The sequence below is a fragment of the Boleophthalmus pectinirostris genome, unplaced genomic scaffold (assembly GCF_026225935.1).
Source record: "Boleophthalmus pectinirostris isolate CB_2022bp ecotype Guang Dong unplaced genomic scaffold, ASM2622593v1 HiC_scaffold_12, whole genome shotgun sequence".
NCBI lineage: Eukaryota > Metazoa > Chordata > Actinopteri > Gobiiformes > Gobiidae > Boleophthalmus > Boleophthalmus pectinirostris.
This window is the reverse complement of record NW_026571018.1, coordinates 7,259,573-7,281,706: the sequence shown is the minus strand read 5'-3', so window position 1 is coordinate 7,281,706 and position 22,134 is coordinate 7,259,573. Positions and strand designations below refer to the sequence as shown.

Sequence of the window (22,134 nt, the reverse complement as noted above, 5' to 3'; positions counted from 1 at the left end):
AAAGTGCACTGGATTATAAGGCACATTAAGCGAAACAAACAGACGATGCTTGAGACTGATCCCTTAGTCCAGGTGTCCACGATCCATCGGCAGATCGTGGCGTAATTCGCCCGGTGTTGCCTCCCTGTCTCAGTGAATGTGTATTATGAATGTGAATGTGGGTGCATAATTTAAGATTGTTTTTTATTTCCTACGAGGACTCAAATATACATTTGTGTTTAATGCAGCTTTGCGCACATTTGTTTACATTTTACAGAAACTTAAAACCACATGGCTCATTTGCATAAACTATAAGCTCTGAAACAACACCTCGCTCCTTGTGCTGCTGATGTGGTTCAGCTTCTGTCGGATTAAGAACCGTAAATTGGGCTTTATTCCGCGAGGCTCCTGACTACGGTAGCCGTAATGCTTGACAACTGACTGCCCCACAAAACGCCATGGTAAAAAAAACTCAAATAATACAAATAAGCTGTACATATTCTGGCAACTTTAAAATCTCCAGATGTTCAATGCTCACGTCCATGTTTAGGTGACTTCCATAAACACTGAGCATGCTCGCTGTGTGCGACGTCGTTGTGTCCACCAGTGTGCATGCAGGACACTTTTGGGGCATTGAAAGTTCACACTGGAGATCACATACAAATCGCATTTAATTGGAAATGTGAACGACCTCGCAAAAAAAACTGATTTCACAAAAACATCCGAATTGAGCATCAAGCCCTGCAGTCTGAACATAACCTTAGTCTTGGTTTTGATCAAATTGGTCAAAAATAGGGACACCTGGGACATTTCTTGAATAAAACTTGGACAAATCACTGGTTTTGGATAAATAAATCTGCAGGAACAGGGGACACAGTGGTAGCAACGTCCGTAGAAAGGATTGTGTGGGTGCGGTGTCGCAGCCAAGAGTGGTGGGATTGCTAATTGCCTCACATGGAGTTCATACACAATTTTCATATGACAAGAAGAACGTTTGTTTATGTTTTTGAGCGCTTTCTTCCAGTTTCCGCCTACTTCATCGCAGAATAGTGAATATGAGTTTGTCGCTTGTTGATGACATGTAGGTGGGATGAATGTGACCTGGCCGTTCAGACTGAAGTCACATGTCAAAAGATCGGATATGTATCAGTTTTAGGAGCACATATCCAAGTGGTCTGGGTCACATTTGAAAAAATCAGACCTGAGTCGTTCAGACTGTCATTAAAAGCTCAGATACAGGTCACATAGGGGCCAAAAATTGGATTTGGGTCACTTCAGGCTGCAGACTACGACTAAAACAGGACTACATCAGGTCTAAACCAGGACTAAAACAGAACTATCACAATTTTTGACTAATCTGATCCCTGCAAACAATAAAGAGGAGCATAAATGATCTTTTGTTTAGCCAAAATACAGAAATCCATGTTTGCAAATGACAAAATGATAAAGCAAAGAAATTAAGCAACAGATGTCTCTCAGATTATGACTGATATGACAATGCACAATGTTACTCGCTCTTTTGACAATTTTATTTATACCAACCATCCCAACCCAGATGTGTCCCAGTTTAGACAATCTGGTCACCCTAATTATAATGCTATAGCTCTGAAGAGTCAGTTTTGCATATTAGGTTTCATTTAATCATGTGACAAGTTTGGCAGAGGGTCTTTAACATCGCAGGTTTACCTCACTTTCTCCTCTGTCCATGATAAGTTGGAGCCCCTCCTCTCTCCTGTGTTGTTCTGTTGTCAGCGTCTCCAGGACTGTTGGCTGTACCGTGTGCTGGAGCCGGAGCTGCGCTCTAACTGTATGCAAAATACTGGTCCGTGTGTCCTGCAGCATGGAAATCAGAGAACCAGAGCTGCTGCTTCCCAGAAAGATGTCACCTGACTTTAGCAAAGACACTGTGGAGGCAACACCCAGATAAAACAGATAAATTTATACTTATACAGCTGATATAAAGTGACCAGATTTTCAAAACCAAAAACTAGGACATCCCTGGTTTCGGGTGGTTGGTAATAATAAAATTGTAGGGATGTGACAATAATCGAAATATTGTGATATCGCATCGTCAAACGTCTCACAATAATATCGTTTGGCATCACAATATATCGAATCACAAGTTTCTTTGCTTAAATACATGGTTTTACAGCTGTAATATCTAATAAACATTGGGAACTACATATCCCATGATTCATTTCAGTGCAGACAACATGAAGAGATATGTTTTTACTTGAATTCTTGGGATTATGACGGAAATAATTCACACCAAAATCTTGTCAGGGTATTTTAAAAGCAAAAAAGCGTCCTGTCTACAATTATATCAGCTTCTTCAAAATCTCGCAATAAATCTTGTATCTCGAGATGCATATTGTGATAATATCGTACGTACTGAAAGATTTGGATATCAGTATAGTCACATTTTCTTTGCGTTTTGATCTTTTTTAAGCAACTTTTCTGTAGTGTACCAAAACAAATCACAATTTATGCCTCTTTTTACTATTGGCAGGGATCAGATTGGTTAAAAATAGGGACACCTGAGACATTTCTTGTATAAAACTGGGACAAATCACTGGTTTTGCATAAATTCGCTGGGACAAGGGACACAGGGCTCTAAACTGGGACTGTCCCGGGTAAATATGGACGTCTGGTCTCCCTAAACTGATGTCATTAACACTGACTGGAGTGTGAAGTTAACTGAAAGCACTGGTCTGTTAGAAGTTTCTTTACTCAAGTTAGACTTAATATAAGGTGACCAGACTTTCAGTGAAATTCAAATTAAAAACTAGAACACACATGAGTTGGGATGGTTTGTAACATTGGCCACAATGCAAAAAAGCTTGGCCAAAATTTAAGATATAAACACTTAAATCTATCAGAAAATGACTGAAAAAATCCAGATTCAGAACCGAGGTTATGGAGCGATAGCCTGATTCATCAGCCGGTTTCACTTCGTGGAAACCGCTTGACCTCGCAGCATTAGGATTCGTTCGCTCGATGGTAGGCAGGTACTTTTTTAATTTAACCAGTCGCTGCTATTTGGTCATGACATATGTAATGTGCCGCTAACAGGGATAACTGGTATATTAAGCTTTTCCCAAATCCCGTAGGAAGAAGGGCAATAACGTCTTCCTCCTTGTTAAAATTCACCAAACATTCTCTTTGTTCCGGCTTTAAATCCTCGATCTCGGGAATCATCGACAACACAGAATGTCTGTCTCTTCACTGATTGGCTGGTGCCCGAACTCACACTTACAAACCGTCTATTGTATTCCGATTCCTGATCTAGTCGCTGGAGAGAAATTAAATTGAATTTAATTCTGTTGTTTATAATTATCTGAATAACTGTTAATATGTTACGTTAACATATTAACGCCTATTCAGCCTTTTGTTCTCGGTTCTGTTGTTTTTACTATAATTTGTCTTTTAAAATGAATGAAATGATGAAATGAAATATTTGTTCCTGGTCTCTGATTTTACAAAATACATTTCCCCAAAAAGTGCGACTTATAGTTCGGTGTGACTTATATAGATTTTTTTCTACTTCATTGCGCATTTTTTGGCTGGTGTGACTTATACTCCAGAAAATACGGTAATCTGATGTTTATTTTCAAATTTAACATTCAAATTTCAGCTATAACCCCATACTCTTCTCCCTACCCCCGTCATGCAAAGATGGGCCCGAGTCTGTTGGTGTGAGCATTTTCCCACCGAGCTCTGGACGGTGGTTACAGCGTGTTGACAGAATCCATTGTTGTATCGCAGTAGGGCCGCTCCGACGCACAAAGCAGGTGTCTCTGTCTCTGTGTCGCTGCTCTGAATGGGACCATGTGTTTGCTTAGCCCCAGGTAAATGAGGAGTCTGAACACGCACTGTCACCGGGTCCTGTTTAACTGCTGCCTGTTAATGGAGAGACACACCCTGAAGTTCACAGTCAGTCAGCGGTGCAAGAACTACAGATACCAGAGCACGGACAAGCTCACGGAAAAGTAAAATCGACTCAAATTTGCATTGCGTAACTTAGGTTGGAAATCCGTCACCCGCTTGTTTCTGTGGATATGTCACAGTTTTACCTTATATTTATTCAATTACAGGTCAATTACAGCTCAAAAATACCTAAAAATCAGCGTTCTGACTGTGAGCGGGGTCGCGTCTCCACAGATCTGACCTGTAACTTGGTCTGGTTTGGTCTCCGTGAGGATAGAAAGGTTCAGCACTATACTGTGAAAAATTCCAGACCGTTTTGTGCTTTAAGAGTAAAAAATAAATGTATTTTGCGCAGATTTTACACTGGAAAAAAACAATATCTAGGTAAATTAAAATGATTTAAATTAAGAAAAAAAAAAAAAAAAAAAAAAAAACATAGATTCAGCTTGACAGGTAAAATTATCTACCAATGGAATAAGTGTGTTTTTCTTAATTCAAGCAACATTTGATTTTGTTTCTTATTTTTAGAGCAAAAAGAGCAAATAAATACTCAAGTAAAAGTATCACATGAATAAAATCTACTTAAATAAAAGTATTAAAGTATCTGTTTTAAAATGTGCTTTAAGAGTAAAACATAAATACATTTCTGCAGATTTTGTACTGGAAAAAAAGCAACATCTAGGTAAGTTAAAGTGAGTTAAATTAAGAACATTTTACTTTATTTGAGTAAATTCAACTTGACAAGTAAAATTATCTACCAATGGAACAAGTGTGTTTTTCTTAATTCAAGCAACATTTGATTTTGTTTCTTATTTTTAGAGCAAAAAGTGTTTTTTTTTTTAAAATTTATTTTAAATGTAGCAAGTAGGGAAGTAACGATATCCAAGTCTCAAGATATGATATTGTCATGATATACATCTCACGGTACGATATTTATTGCAATAGTTTGTGGAGACTAACAAAACTGTTAATATGCTACTTTATCCTCTTAAAATGCCTTGACAAGACTTAAACCAAAGAACTAAGACTTAGAAGTGCTTAGAACTGTTATTTCTATTATCTTTCTATTATGTTGATTAAGTTTTGTTTTTTTCCCCCCTAACTGTTCTTATTGGTATATTTTTGTTTACTCAAACTAAGAATGTGCTATAAAAAATTGTACAACAAAACCCTCACGCGTTTCAACAGGTCTTACACTATATTTTTACTTTTCAGTCGTGTTCATAAATGTAGTGGAGTAGAAAGTACAGATACCTGCTCTCAGATATAGTGAAGTAAAAGTAAAAAGTACCCAGTACAGATACCTAAAATATTTACTAAGTACAGTACTTTACTTCTACTACTAATACCACTACTACTACATTCCACCACTACTGTCAGTTATACTCGAGTGAAGTCAGCATTTAGGGCGATTATTTCAATATACGAAACAAAACTACAGTATTCAAATGGACTCCAAGAATGAATTAATAATTATTATAACTAAAATAATTCTTTGCGTTGATTTAAAAAAAAACAAAAAACATTAGAATTTGAATATTAGGAGTGAATAGAATGCACATATATGTTAAGAGTGTTGCGGAGTTTAACAGTTATGTGACTTTTGTAGCAACAAATACAAAGTAAAGAGGGTTTTACTGTTTTGTAAATGTGATATCTGCCAAAAACACCGTATTAGTCACTCTCCCTTCAGAGCACTTCCACAACACAATCAGTGTGAAACTACTGCACACTGCTTCTGTGTACATTTGTGTATCATGTTTGTGTATATCTGTTTGTATTAAAGTGCTAAATTAAAGCTTTGTGTGTGTTCTTTAGGCAGCAGGTCGACCAAAACAAAACATCGGCCTGTCCTGGAGATTTAAGCTTGATAACTGAGGTGCTAATATTGGTCCATCTCAGCCCCAGATACAAGGTACACATCAACTCAAAAAAGCTTTTCCTGATCACAATTCTAATGCTGATTTATTCTTACAAACATTAGTTACAATGACAGCTATGCTTTTTGTGCAAGATTTTGTTTAAAGATCATTCTCTGATGTCAGTAGCAGTGCATTAAACCAGAGTATGTCTCCCTCTGCTGGCGGGTTTGTGAGTTGCCTCTCACACATCTTACAGTGGTGTTTGTGTTTTTGTTTGTGTTTGTGTTTGTTTTTGTGTGGAGCCCGGACATGTGGCAGGAGCAGGGCTATTACTTCAGTGCCATTTTAAAACCATTTTTATGGAAAGAGGTCAGTGGCTTGTGTGGCTTATGGGCAGTTTCTTTCAGAGCCCAGTCTCTAATTTCAGTCTTTCAGTGCACCCATTTTATGTTTATCTTTCTTTATTTATTTTTTATCCTCTCCTATAGACAATTGTTTCCCAAAGACTGGGTCGCGACCCTCAGGTGGGTTGCAAGGGATTTTTTTGGGGTCGCCTTGTCACGATCTGCATGTGGGTCTTGACTATTTTGCTCCAATATTGCTGGTTCAATTCAATGTTGAAAAGAAAAAGAAATGGGTTACGTTTAATGTCCAAATAGGCGACTTATGAATCCTTTTATTGCTGCTTCAATGACTGTTTTTCATTGATTAAAACTTGAGTAATACTAATTGTTCAAACAGACACGATCACTCAGTCAACAATAAAATATCCTCATTAATGTTCAGTAATGGTCAAATACGTCTTTAGTTTGTGATTTATGTCTAGTGACTTGGGTCATGAAAGTTTGTGACTCTTACAATATGGGTCCCCAGAAAAAAAAATTGGGAAACACTTCTATAGACACCTCTCGGGAGGATGGTGCTCCCCGCGTGTCCAGTAGGGGGCAGTATGGCACAGATGCAGCTCCTCTATAGAGGTCAGAGACAGAGCAGCTCAGTAGCAGCTCTAAACTTGTGTATCTTTGATGCTGTGTCCTGCTGCAATAAGATAAAGTTTAACATTTTGTGCACTGGTAAGCTTGGAACAGCAGTAGGCCTATTTTGTCCCTGCTTCTCATAGGCTCTTCATAGTGACTTCATACATGATAAAAATTTAAATAATGTGTCTTTACAAAACTGTCCTACTATTTTGTTGGTGCTCAACGGACCAGACCAGCCAAACCCACAGGCAAACACTCATGATGATCACATGAAGAGGCTGGTGTAAATACTTTGTATGCTTACAGTGATGCAAACTGGGCTGCTGATGTGAGTGATTGAAAAAGCACAACAGGTTATTTTATCAGTCTAAACAAGGATGGACCAGTAGTCTCATGGAAGACTAAAAGACAGCCTACTGTTGCTCTATCCACCTTTGAGATTGAGTATATTGTCTTTAGCAGCAACCATAGAGGAGTGTATGTACTTAAAACAGTTCCTGGAGTGTTTTGATGTTCGCAAATATTCTTCTAAGATCTATGAGGACAACCAGGGAGTTACAGCTTTAGTAAATAATCCTGTTCATAGACAACGCTGCAAATGTGTTTTGTGAGGTCCATGTTAACTGATGGCAGGATCAGCCTGGAGTACTGTTCCACCAATGAGATGGTTGTAGATGTTATGACAAAATCAGCAACCAAACTTAAGTTGTTAAATTTTGAAATGTTTGTTTGATGCAGTATAAAAATGTTATAGGTGTATAGACCTGATTGTGTGTGTATATGAATGTATTTTTCAAATGCGAGCAAGTGGGGGTGCTGAGTTGTGCTCTCATTTTGTTATTATTTGTATGTGTTATATAGAGTCATGATTTGCTCAATAGTGTGTGAGAATTTCTGATTACGTAAGGCGAAAAATTCAGAATGGCCTGCACCTGTGAGAATAAAGTGAAGTGTGCCTGTGGGGAATGCGGTGATCACACAGAAAGACAATATACCCTGAACTGAGTTTTAATGGTCACAATAAGAGCTGTGTAGAGAGGCTCTGCTGACAGTGAGTATAATATAATACATGATATGACTATATTTATGTCATGATTTGGTTTGGGGTTCTTGCATACAGGTTTGTTGTCATGAGCTTGACTTTTTTTTAGGTATTAAGTAAGTTATCTGTGTAATCCCTCAGTCATTCATTGCAAAAATCAGACATTTCCTTTTGGAGTGTTTTATTGGACACACTCACCGTAGCATTCCCAGAATTAGGAACACTTAAAAACATCAGTAACACTGAGCTACATATAATTTTCAGAAAGCTTTGAAATCCACAGGACTCAACGTAAACAAAGCACTCGATTACTGGTGTGAAAACCCATACACTAGAGGGCGCTGTGCGTGATTCTGGGTCACATTCATTGTTTATAAGCTTTTGGACTTGTCCTGGTTGTTCATGTACTTCTGGTAAACCACTCTCAGCGTGGTGAAGAAGTTTCCCATGAAGAGGACCGCGTACGAGCAGCCACACATCACCACCTGCAGCACAAACACAGAAATCATATCACATCAGTAAGTTTGGGATGAGCTACAGAGTTACATCTTAATTATCCTGGACAAAGACTTAAATCATATTGAACAAATAGTTTATTAAAGGTGCTTTCTGCAACTTTTTGGTTGGGTAATTAAGTAGCTACTATAATAATAAATAAATACCATATTTTTCGGACTATTGAGCACACCTGAATATAAGCCGCATCAACTAAATTTTAACAAAATTTTCAAATTGTACATATATAGGAAGCACCTGAATATAAGGGACAGGTGTCCACATCTTCAAGAACATTATCAAGGGCCGTCTGCTTTTATTGCCTCAAATCTTTTGTCGTCTTTTTGCATTGAGTCAGTTCGTCACAATGCCAAAGTCTCGCCATCGACTCACTGATGTCGAGCTCACGTGCAGCAGCTGTTTCCTTCTTCCACAGCCACATCAGCTGCTTTCAACTTAAAAGCTGCATCATCACATTTGTTTATGTGTTTTCCATTAGAAGGGTGTGTGTATGAAGTGCAAAATAACTGTTCAAAACTTCCTCGGCGCATCACCCCCGTCTCTCGCTGTGCTCTACGGCGCATAACTTCTGCAGAAAGAGCCGCTGTCCTATTTGTATCATGTCAATGTCCTGGAGGATTTCAACAGATTTCAGACTCTCTCAGGGGTGAGGTTAGTTCTATCAATCAGGTATGAGTGGACGTCCGGCTACTGAAGTTTGAGACGTTTCTTCTCATCATTCACGCATGCGGGTAAGACGTATCCATAATGTTAATTTAGCAGCATAACTTATTTTTTCACACGGCGATGAACTATTTGAGTGCGCCAACAATATCGCGAGCTAGTGTCGCTCAGACGTTTTCTACACTCAGGCTGCACGTATCCGCTGTGTTGCCAAACCATAAATCGTTTATATGAATGGACAATGTGCCAAACAAAGAATCCGTCCATATATTCGCCGCATCGTTTTATTATCTGCAGGGTTCAAAGTGTGAGAAAAAAGTAGTGGCTTATAGTCCGGAATTTACAGTAATAATATATTGGATTTATATAGAGCTTTTTTGGAGACTCTAAGATGCTTTACAAACAAATACATAACATCCTAAGCCTTAATCATTCTTAATAAACCATTTGTTCATTATGATTAAGCCTTTCTTCATGCTTTATTAAGACTATTTAAAGTGTAGTTAGTATAAAGTGCGACCATAATGTAAAGCACAAACCTGCCATTCTTTACAATTTGGTAACTGGGCCATCTTGAAGAGAGTTATGCTGTTGTAAAACTGCCAGAACTGTATTACAAGAAGAAAAATTAATTAATATTGCATAACTGAATAAGTAAAAGATAAGTTGAAAGTGCATGACAGGTTTTTATGATTCTTATGTTTGTACTAAATTTGATGGGATATTACCTGTTGTAAATATGTATTATAGTTTTACAAAAGTCAAGAAGAAAAGCTGAAGAATGTTTTAAAAATTACAGAAAGTCAAAGGTTCTAAACATATTAATGACGTCACATTAAGAAGAATTGTATTTTTTGATACTTAAACATTATTCCAACAATATAATGGTGTTTAGGGTTAGGGTCTTATATTTGCAATCTCCATATCATTTCTGTGAACATTAGAGGCGTTTTGGCCCGGTACGTCCGTAACATTCATGTAATTCCTTAGTGTGATGTTACGATATAAGGAAAATCTCAATGATCTTAACCCCGGGTGTCAAACTTAAATTCACAGAGGTCAAAATTAAAAACTGCAACTAAGTCGTGGGCCAAACTACTATTTATTGAAAAATTTCAACATCTGCATGTTTTCTCTTCTTTCGAGATATGTAATGTTAAACCTTCTTATTAAAATAAATGTTTAATAATAGTTTTGCTTAAACATTGAATCCAGAACAAGCAAAATATAAAATAATAACAAAATTTTAAATACATAACATCTCTATAGTCTATCTGAATCTGGCGGGGAGCTCTAATAATTAGTTAAGATCAGACATGTCGAACTCAAATGAAGTCTAACCTGTCATAGGCACTTGAATGCGATATTATAAAACAATACAGGCTCTAAAAAATCTTGTAAAATTGTGTTTTTGAATTATTAATTACTTAGTGTGTATATGTGTGTGTTTTGAATGTTTGTAGTAAACTTACATGACCAAAAAATAAGAATGGCAGCAGGAATGAGAGACCTCTCCACATCCAGGATTGGAATCCCTCTGGAACCAGGAAATAGTTTTTTTTTTTTTTATTATTATTTATTTATTTCTAATTCCAAAGACAATATTCAGATTATAGTAAAGGAACCATGGGCATGATCAAAACATGGAATCAAATATTACTTCCGCAACAATTCTAATGCTGATTTATTACAAAAATATTCAATGCCTGATTATTTGTGGGCATCCATTCAGTGTTATACTTATTATAATTTGGTGTTTTGGCAGAATGAGCCTCACAGTTTCCCATGTGGGTTGCCAGTTTCAGTGCTGAAATCCCAAATCTGCAGCTCAGTGAGTGAATTCTGGAGGTTCTAATGACACATGAGTCCATTTACTTAGAATAAGAAAAACTTGTATGTGCCCTCAATCTATATTTTTAGGCTCTGGCAACAGCGGTTCAGTTGTGACTGTAATACTTTTTTTTTTTTAAACTGTAAGAGCGTGGGTACATACAGTTTCTTTAAAACAGTACAATATATTTTAATTGTAGTTTTGACAGTTAAACAGCAAAGACAGATAGAGTTCTAACTTTTCCTCTGTCTTACCCACTGTGAGGTCCATGTTGTGTCTCTCTCCGAGCGCCCGTAGTCTGTACAAACAGCCACTCTGATAATAGTACTGAAGGAACTGGACAAAACCTAATGGAGGAAACAAAAAACTGTTAAAATATACAATATCTGACTTGAAAAAACATAACAGTGGAGATCTTACTTTGGTACATGCAGTACGTGAGGAACTGGTTTCTGAACATCTGGTAAAGTACTCCTTCAGGCCTGTCACAGAACACAGAGAACACAGAATACTTACATAATGACACTTACATAATACTACTGCATATGTTAGATTAGATTATTAGATAGACTTTATTAATCATTTTCAATTAATTATTTTGTTTTATGGTGACAATATTTAATTATTTTATAGTAGGAAACTGAGAATGAGACAAACTTGTATGTGTCCTCTATCTGCAGGTTTAGGCTCTGGCAACACAGGCTCAGTTGGGACTGTAATACTTTTTTTTTTTTTTTACTGTAAAAGCACCTTAACCTTTTCACGTACTGTATTTTTCAGACTACAAGTCAAATTTTTTTCATGGTTTGGGTGGTCCTTATACTCCGGTACAACTTATGTATTAAAATTTTTCACACTGAAGACACAAGAGGGCGCTCTAGTCTTGTGTGTCTGTATCTGCTGCTCCTGTTACTCCTGTACCACTGTCACTTGGCTCTACTGCACATGTCTCCTGCAGAAAGAGCCGCTGTCCTGTCTGTATCATGTCAGTTGATCTCACCATTACTTCTGTACCACTGAACATTTTAAATTTAAACAAACTTATTAAGACAACTGAGAAGACTGAGCACAAGTTCCAAGCAGTGAAATATGCAGCTGAAAATGGTAATCAAGCAGCAGAAAGTAAGTCTGGAGTGAGCGAGAAACTTGTGACGACTTTCCTGAAGTCACTAGATGGATGGACAAAGCCTGGACTTCAGTGACAACTGAAACCATCCTGAATCCATCAGGATTCAGAAAGGCCAGAATAATTCTAACTAGAACTGATGGTGAGTCTGACGACAGCTATACAGAAGAGGAAGCAGCGCTCCGTTTACCTCTGGAGGTCGTGGAGTTGCTCAGAAATGACACCAAGGATGAAGAATTCAGTGGATTTAGTGATTTGGAGTGAGATGGAGAGTTTGTTAAACTTGTTCTGTTCTGTTGTTTATGTTATAGTTTATCTGAAGAACTGTTCATATGTGACGTTAACAATCTGTTGTTCTCTGTTCTATTGTTTTTACTAGAACTTGACTTTCAAGATGAAATGTCGGTTTCTGGTCTCTGATTTTATAAAATAAATTTCCCCCCAAAAAAGTGAAATTTATATATGTTTTTTTCTTGTTCATTATACATTTGGTGCGACTTTTACTCCTTATAGTGCGAAAAATACGGTACTCCGTAATGATAATCTCTTACCATGTGAGCATGACCCCAGAGAGGAATGTCGACACGTAATGATGAAAAACCCACCAGCCTTTGATTCTGGACACAATGACACAAACACAAATATAAGAATCATACTGTATCATAACGGAGGAGACAAGTTTGACTACCCAACCTGGAGCCGTTGTTGATGAGTATACTCTCTCTAATGGTCAGTGTGCAGTAATACCACACCAGCAGGAAGTTAAACATGGCGTCTAAAGCTCTGAACAAATGAAATATAATCCATGAAATAACCACATTTACTCCTACAGGATCTACAGTACTGGTGGAGCAGACATTTTACCTGTAGCTGAACAAAAATCGACAGGTGAAGGAGAAGACGAGGAGGATGACGGTGAGGATCAGTTTAAACTTCTCGTACTCGTCTTTGTAGGCAAATCTGAACAAAATACAAAACATTTCAAGGAGTGGTTTTCAGGTCATTACACGTATGTTTGGCGATTATAGACCAGTAAAGAGTTGACATTTCGACAGATTTGCGTCAGAAACAATCAAAAAACAAATTAAAAAGTTGGCAGCAGCAGACAACAAGCTAAACACACTGGCGCCATCTTGCTTTGCTCAACTGTGGAATGAGCTGCCTTTGAACATAGACAGGGCTCTTTTCTATATCTGTTTTTGAATCTCTTCTTCTTCTTCTTAAAACACACTTGTTGACTTTGGCCTTCGACACAGTTTGAGATGCTGACATTTTATAGTATTGTTTTATTCAATTCTGGTTTTATACATATGTTGTTTTATAGTTTTTATAGTTTTTAATTATGTTCTATAGCACTTTGGTCAGCCTGTGTTTTTTTTTTTTTAAATGTGTTATAAATAAAGTTGCAGTTGAAGTAAATCCAGCGTTCATACACTTGTAATGTTCTTTACAGACATGTCCAAGCTTCTCAAAGCTGTGGTCATTATTCATTCACTTCATACTTACGTAATTTAAAATAAAAATCTAAAATATGGTACTTTTCGTAACTTTTTCTCTTTTTTTTGGCATTAAATGTATCTATCTTCCATTTGTTCAGTCTTTTTATTGCTCACAGACATGGACACCGACAGTCAGCGGGCCTCTCCACAGACCTGACTGTTATCTTGGTTTGGTGAAATCTCCTGCTTGTGTCCGAGGAGATAGTTAAGTTTAATACCAAACTGTGAAACACCAGGGATTGTATGGCTCTGTGTGCATCTGTGTGTGTCTGTGTGGGCCTGTATAGGTCTGTACGGTTCTGTGTGGATCTGTACGGGTCTGTACATTGTCTGTAACACTGTGTTTGCCTCAAAAACTGTAAAGACAGATTAAAAAAACAAACAAACAACCAACACAGATAAAATTAATGAAAAGATTTACTTTGCCTGTTTGTTGAGGAGTGTAACGTTGACATTTCCTAAAACCAGACTCAAGTACAACCTGTAACACAAACAAAGTATTCACAGCTTTACTACAGAATAGTGATTAAAGACATCACATTTTAGTGTTACGATGATCACAGTTAAAGTGTTTATGACAGGTTGGACAACTCATTTCACTGAAACACAGTTAAGATCATTGTATTTAAAATTTTACTGAGGATATTACTTTTCTCGTTTCCCAGTTTGGCAATTTTTTTAGGTTTAAAAATTTTATTTCCTTGGTTTGGTTTCGATATGACAGAGCCGCTCAGAGTCACACTGACATCACACAGACAAGGAGCGCAGTGGCGTCAAAATCACACATGAAGACAAAAAGTCGTGTCACGCCTCCCCAAACTCATGGAGAAGCAAATCTCATCCAAAATGGGGCAAATTCTCTTGTAGTGTAGTCAGCACGTAAAGTGTACTTTTTAGGAGTATAGACTGAGCTGAAATTTCTTATTCTTGCGATTGTCATGATTTTTATTATTCAGTTTTTAGGATTATATTGTTGTCTGGATAATCCTGAAATCTGTACGTGTGAGATATGAATTAACCAACCCGTTTTTCTTTGGCAGGAAAGCTTCCATCTCCAGGAAGGCCCCGCTCCTCTCGCTGATGCTCTCCTCGATCTCTGTGATGGTGAGGACGTCATCAGGGCTGAGCTGGGCCGGCAGGGGGTTCCCTTTACATCTGTGAGAGAAAACAATGAAAACTATTTAAAACAACTGCAAACAGAGGCTGTTTTTTAATTGTTTTTTACCCCCTCAAAATTATGCTCAGGAATTTTTATTAAAACGTATAATTTAAAGTCATTCTAAACAATGAAATTCAAATTAATAATATAAAATTGCTAAATGAACATAGTAGCAAAAATAATATAATAATTTTAAATAATGAAAATGAAATGAATAATATAAAATTTGATCAATAAAAAAGATAATAAAAAAGAAGAAGGAGGAAACACATAAAAATTATACATGATCAAAAGAAAGAAATGAGAAATGAGACCAAGAAATTAAATAAAAAGAAAGAAAACCTGAGAAAGGAAACTATATATATGGACATGTGGTAGTACTATGAAATTTTTTTTTACTATGAAATTTCAGGTCTGTTCACGCTGAGTCATAAAGCTCAACTATAAACCAACTGAAATAAATAAAATAAAATAAAATAAAATTGCAGGTGGTCGCTTTAAAGGTACATTGTGTAACTTTTCGGTTAGGGGCCCGTCACTTTTTTGTTTCTATGGATATGTCATTATTCTGCTTCAAATGTTCCACAGTATGACTTTAAACAGTGCTATTTTACATTTATTCAATTACAGGTGGTTTTATAAAAATACTTACCGTATTTTTCGCACTTTTAGGCACTCTGGATTATAAGACGCACTGTCATTAAATGGTCTATTTTTGAACTTTTTTCACAAATTAACCGCACCGGACTTTAAACGAAACACAACAGTTGGATGGGTCAGTGGGACTTTGTTTGTGGCGTTCACGGTGACTCTGGGCTTTGTTCAGTTGTGGCGTGTAGGGAGGGTGCTGTCTGGGACCGCTGGATTGTTGGAATGTTCACAGTGACTCAGTTGTGTCTAGAAGTGGCACATTGCATTCGCTTTTTCGGTTCGTTCCTCGTCCGCGTGGAGTGATGAGGTCGTGCTGGGACACCCGAGTGAATTCGTGTATAGGGCACTCTGGATTGTGGCGCGCAGTCGTTTTTTGATGGGGTTGGAGGCTTATGAGCGCACTCTAAGGTGCGAAAAATAAGGTACATAAACAGGCATTTTGACTGTGAGTGGAATTGTCTCTCCACAGATCTGACCTGTAAATGTAACTTGGTCTGGTTTGGTCTCCATGATGGTAGAAAGGTTTAATGCCACACTGTGAAACATTCCAGACAAAACAACAATATCTCCCTGGAAAAAAGCATTTGACGAACCCTTCACCAGAAAAGTTACACACTGCACCTTGAAGACAAAATGAAACTGAAAACTCATTAATTGTGCGACTTACTCCTCGAGTGAGGTCGTGAGCTCTTTGATTTTCTTGCGTTGCCTAGCAATGACCGTGGAGCAGCTATTTTGTAGTTTGGTCACCTCCTCCAGCTTCTGTTTGTACAGCCGGTGGATCTCCTGCAGAGAAAAGACACTGCTCAGAAAAAACCTGATTTCACTTTTCACCTACCCCCCATCCTCGCCCGCGTCTTGGAACTTACTTCTTGTGATTATTTAAAAAAAAATAAAAAAAATCTGACTCTGGATCATAGATGTAGAGTAAAAAGATAGCTCTCGTTAATTATTTTTCAGGTTGCCATGGTGAAAACACAATGGTCATTACGAAGAGGCAGGGCTTAATCACTTCTGCCATTTTGAACAGATAAAATATATTATTTCATAAAATAAAATATTTCATTTGTTAAGCAATTTAAAATCATTACTGAAGTTTACAATGAAAAAAACATAAAATTTGTAATTTTTACTACACTTTAAACACACATGACATCAGATACATTAAGGAAGATATATGGAATTATGTAGTAGAGAAAAAGTGCAATAACTCTAATAAATGTATTTATTTATTTTATTTATATTATTTTCATATTCAAATCGGCAAAGTAGCCACCCTTTGCTATGCTCGATTTTTTTTTCTCTGCTACATACTTCCATATTGTACAAAGTGGATTCAAAATATCGATCGATCGTATCGTTCAATGTGATGATACAGTATCGATATCGTGGGCTACTGTATCGATATATCACCAAGAGTATTTTTTTGGTATATTTTGTTAAATAATTTTATTACAGAGCTACAGTTTTGTTGCTTGTTCAGAGAAAGGAAACTCATTTATGCGACACATTTGACATTTTCACTGTTTTGAGGATTAAAATGTTTGTGTTTCATGTTAACTTTGCACAAGAAGTGGTTTAACAAAGACTTTTATTATCACAGCCATGATTTAGCCTTTATTTTTATTGAACTGTATCAAATTGATTTGAAATATATTGTACTGTATCGAAAGTGCACTGTATCGAGATATGTATCGTATCTGCAACTTCTTAGCGACACCCATCCTTAGTCTTGGAATCAATTACAGAAAGATCTTAAATTGGAGTCTATAATGCCACTTGATGAGTTAAAGAAGTGTGTTGAAGATTTAAAGTGTTGATGAGTGAGCTGACAATGGTTTTATAATGCGATACTTTGTGATTTTACTGAATTGTATTGATTGTGTTGGCTGCTCCCTTGGCCAGGTCTCGCTTGAAAAAGGAATTCTGAATCTTAATGCGACTTCCTGCTTAAATAAAGATAAAATAAAAAATAAATATATTACTTCATATATTTGATGTCTTCCGTATGCATCAAAAATATAAAAAGTTGAAAAAAACACACGCACAGAATGAGAAGGTGTGCCCAGACTTTTCTATAAATAGTCGAATACTAAATATCCCTGCGCAGTATAATGGGTCTTCCATGGAAATAAGCTTGTATATGGAAACTCCTGATACCAGCATCTATTTTAGAGTTGTGCTTATGTGAAAGGTATTTTAGACAAAGGTCAGTCAAGTGATCTAGTGGCATTCTTCAAGGCAAGTAATTTATATTTAGTTTACAGTTAAAGGTACATTGCGCAACTTTTCTGGTGGAGGGTCCGTTTTCTCCCTCCCTTGCTTTGCCTGGAAAGTTTCACAGTATGACATTAAACCCTTCTATCTTCAGGGAGACAAAATCAGGCCAAGTTACAGGTCAGATCTGTGGAGAGACGACCCCGCTCACAGTCAGAATGTTGTTGTTCTAGATATATTTGAGCTATAAAACGACCTGTAATTTAATAAATGTAAAGTAGAGCTGTTTAATGTCATACTGTGGAACATTTCAAGCAGAGTGGTGACATATACATAGAAACAAGCAGGTGGCAGACATCCAGCCAAAAAGTTACAGAGTGCACCTTTAGATTTAATTATTTTTACAAGTACAATACATCACAAATACAGGGTCGCTGCTGCAGATTGGATAATGCATAGTAACTGATTTTATTCACATTTCATATCCAATTTACAGGTGCAAAATTAGGGATTACCAAAACAAATAGCATTTACAAATCTAGAAAAAAATTTAATTATGTGCGCCCTCTAGTGAGCCTTTAGCCAAACTGCAGTTCAACTAATAAACAATGGGCTATTATCAAGGGGTACATTTGCATGGTTCGAAGAAATCAGATAACTAGAATTACTGGATAACCCAGTAATTAGCTTCTTGGTCTGTGTTCACGTGCACAAAAGAAATCCGATTTTTCATAACACTGGAAGACAAAGTACATCTTTCATTCTTGCCTTTGCCACATTAGTTTCACATTTTTAACATAATCTTTTCCTGTCAAAACCTGCACTGGTGTGAACAATTACAAAGAAATCAGATTACTCAGAATAGTAGTTATTGCCCTACAGTTATTTTTGCTGTCATTACTACAACTTCTTCAACTTGAATATACAAGTAAAAGTAAAAGTTAGACATATACTGTAATTGCTAAATAAACAGAATTTCTGCATTTTGTAGTAAAAAGGTGTATTATGGATGTGGTGTCTGACTGTAAGTAATAGACTGGGTTATTGCACCTCGATAAGCCCCTGCTTTCATAGTTCCTGTATAAATGTTCGCGGTGAGTTTAGCAGAGGGAATCTAAAGACAGAAGAGTTCCCGTTTACGCCCAGACAACAGCTGCTGTCCTGCCCTTGTCCGCCCACCGAGCCCCGACAGCCCGACAGCCCGACCCGACCCCCAGCCCCGACGTCCCCGCCATCCCCGCGTCCCCGCTCGGCCTCAGAGCCACGGGCCGGCTGCTCGCTGACCTGGAGGTGCTGGTAGTCCTTGTCCAGATCGCCCCATTCCTGCAGACATTCAGTAAAACCGCTCGGAGAGGATAACATGTCAGTGCAGTAGGTCTATAGTGCAAGCTCAGTTCCGCTGATCAACAATTTCCAAGTTCAGGCGAGCGCCACTTCCGCTCTGCGCACGCCGGACTTCAAAATAAAAGAGGATTCAAGAAAAACACATCTATGAATAAAAACCACACTTGTACGGCTTCAGCACGCCGTGATGCGTGCGGTGTCGGCGGCAAGGTGGGGCATTTGAGGGCCGTGCCCCCCCTAGCGGCCACTGGTGCCTCACCCCCCAGCACAGGCCGTTATTATTACTATTTAAAAATGATTTTGATTGGCGCATTTCACTTCGGGCTGAGGGCACAAACTTTACAATATCACAGTCTCTGCTTATTTAGTGGAGTGTGATTGGACAACTGTTCTGTCACGTCACGTCACGTCAACCTGCTGCGTCAACAAGTAGCTGCTTCAAGACTATACTTTCAGGGATCATTTCTATAGTTTCTTACTTGAGAGATGTGTTTCTAAAGTGTTTGGTCTCGCTAGCTACGATGATGAGGCTTGATGTTCTTCTCTGAGCGCGAAGCGGGTAGAGAATAATGATTCACATCATACGTTTTCTACCTTTGATGAACGTTCACTGTCTCCTTCTGGAGCTGTGAGGGGAAGAACATGATCAGAGTAGAAGTAAAAAAGTAAAAAAAACAAAAAAAAAAAAACAAGTAGCTGCTTCACGATTAGCGGCAGCTGCTACTTTAGCCTAAAGCTCCACACAGGAAATGGCAGAAATAGCTCCTAAGAATTAGTTAAAGACAAAAGCATTCATTTGACACATTTCGGTGTTTCCAGTTATTTATGAATAATGACCATAAAACATTGTTGACTGTATGCACTCAGACATAGACAGTGTAAGAGAAGGTTATTCAGAAAATGTGGTGTAGTTAGCTAAGCTAAGCCCCGCTTCAACTCATCTGAGCCCGGCCTGGGCAGGGGAACAGCGCTCAGAGGTCCCGGTGCTCCTCCGGTTCAGGCCGGGCTCAGATGATCTGGAGCGGGGAGTGGTTAGGTGCCTCGGCCTGAGAAGCGCTTTTCTCGAGAAGAACCAAGTGCACGGAGGAGGCTCAGAACAGTAACGAACCAGACCGGATTCGCGCTTCTGTCCGGATGCTTTACTCCACCTCAGAACCAGCCGCAACGCTACACCGGAGCAACCCGCACGGACCTAGAGTTCACTGCGCATTCTCGCTTTCCCCGCACGGAACCAGCGCGCAGAGGACGGCACGGAACCGCTCAGCGATGTCTTTACTGCTGTTGGCTGCTGCTGTTACCCGAACTCAGAGCTTCTGGGCTGATGTGCAGCGAGTTGTGTACAAAGTTATAGGCTACATGTGCTGTTTTATGAGTTTATGATGATAACTTGGGATGAGGACGGCCGTGGTGTTTTTATGGTCTTTATTTCATGAAGAACTTGAAACACCGACATGTGTCAAACGAATGCTTTTGTCATTAACTATGGAGCTATAACAGAATTGCAATTTTAGCAGCTCTTTGCCCCACAGCGAACGACTCGTACTACAGCACTCGTTCAGCAGTTGCTTACCGAACATTCTGCTATCTTGAGGACGAAACAGTAAAAATACTCTTACAAGATCTTGCTCCATGGAAGGAGATAGTGTTCTGGTGTGTTCGTTTACACCACGAGCCCAAAAAATGTCGAGAGTGGAGAATCCAACACTTTCAGCCTGGGCCATTACGTTGGAGTTGCACCGAAGAAGCGTGACTGTCTTACTTTTTCCGGATCCGCGGCGGAGGCGCGGCTGATCCGCTGCGTATCTCGCGGACCCGCCCAGGACCCGTTTTGGATCCGCGTTCAGAACCGGGTTATCTGGCCCGGATCTGCTGCGGTTCTGTTTATTAAGTCGTTAGGAGCCTAAATGTGTTTGTAATAAATGAATAAAATAAACATCGTTTACATTGTAAAAAATCTGCTGCTTCTTTTGTTAAATAATGAGATTTAATTATTAGGATGTCACTGATCCAACTTTGAGTTGTTGAGGTTCATGTTTTTAAATGTAAGCATCTACATCCTAGTTGTGAATACTTGCTGTAAAAGGTGTTTTTATGTACAGTTTCAATGCAAATGTGCTGTGCGTATTTAGGTCAGTAGGAAGTGGATCAGAATTAAATCTGAAGCACATTTAGGCTCCTAACGAAGGAGAACACTATCTCCTTCACATGGAGCAAGATCTTGTAAGAGTATTTTACTGTTTCGTCCTCAAGATAGCAGAATGTTCAGTAAGCAACTGCTGAACGAGTGCTGTAGCGAGTTGTTCGCTGTGGGCAAAGAGCTGCTAAAATTGCAATTCTGTTTTATAGCTCCATAGTTAATGACAAAAGCATTCGTTTGACACATGTCGGTGTTTCAAGTTCTTCATGAATAAAGACCATAAAACACCACGGCCGTCCTCATCCCAAGTTATCATCATAAACTCATAAAACAGCACATGTAGCCTATAACTTTGTACACAACTCGCTGCACATCAGCCCAGAAGCTCTGAGTTCGGGTAACAGCAGCAGCCAACAGCAGTAAAGACATCGCTGAGCGGTTCCGTGCCGTCCTCTGCGCGCTGGTTCCGTGCGGGGAAAGCGAGAATGCGCAGTGAACTCTAGGTCCGTGCGGGTTGCTCCGGTGAAGCGTTGCGGCTGGTTCTGAGGTGGAGTAAAGCATCCGGACAGAAGCGCGAATCCGGTCTGGTTCGTTACTGTTCTGAGCCTCCTCCGTGTGCACTTGGTTCTTCTCGGAGAAAAGCGCTTCTCAGGCCGAGGCACCTAACCACTCCCCGCTCCAGATCATCTGAGCCCGGCCTGAACCGGAGGAGCACCGGGACCTCTGAGCGCTGTTCCCCTGCCCAGGCCGGGCTCAGATGAGTTGAAGCGGGGCTTAGCTTAGCTAACTACACCACATTTTTGAATAACCTTCTCTTACTGTCTATGTCTGAGTGCATACAGTCAACAATGTTTTATGGTCATTATTCATAAATAACTGGAAACACCGAAATGTGTCAAATGAATGCTTTTGTCTTTTAACTAATTCTTAGGAGCTGTAACAGAATTGCAAACAGACTAGGTACTTTTAGCAGCTCTACCCACAGCGAACAACTCGCTCCAGCTCTAATATTCAGCAGTTGCTTACAGAGCATTCTGCTACCGTACGACAAAACCAACTTGGGGACGAAACAGTAAAATACACTTACACATCTTGCTTTCATGCGAAGGAGACAACACGAGCCCGAAGTAATCTCAAGAGTGGAGAATCCACATTTTTCAGCGTGGGCCATGCCAGGCTGGAGTTGACTGGACCGAGGGAA

The 22,134-nt window shown here is 38.8% G+C and overlaps 1 protein-coding gene and 1 non-coding gene across 2 annotated transcripts; one reads left to right on the top strand and one right to left on the bottom strand.

Moving 5' to 3' along the window:
- Nucleotides 1-7,954: 7,954 nt before the first annotated feature.
- Nucleotides 7,955-18,870, bottom strand: LOC110159488 (ion channel TACAN-like). The gene is made up of 12 exons (XM_055148557.1): nt 18,737-18,870; nt 15,903-16,021; nt 14,449-14,580; nt 13,847-13,906; nt 12,791-12,886; nt 12,620-12,709; nt 12,478-12,543; nt 11,221-11,282; nt 11,055-11,147; nt 10,442-10,506; nt 9,509-9,577; nt 7,955-8,275 (listed from the first exon to the last, which is right to left on the bottom strand). The coding sequence occupies exons 1-12, from the start codon at nt 18,812-18,814 to the stop codon at nt 8,162-8,164; spliced, it is 1,044 nt and encodes a 347-aa protein (XP_055004532.1). The 5' UTR covers nt 18,815-18,870; the 3' UTR covers nt 7,955-8,161.
- A 366-nt stretch (nt 18,871-19,236) lies between these two features.
- Nucleotides 19,237-19,452, top strand: LOC129407563 (small nucleolar RNA U3). Its single transcript, XR_008631607.1, has one exon. It is a non-coding gene; the product is annotated as a small nucleolar RNA U3 (small nucleolar RNA).
- Nucleotides 19,453-22,134: the final 2,682 nt, after the last annotated feature.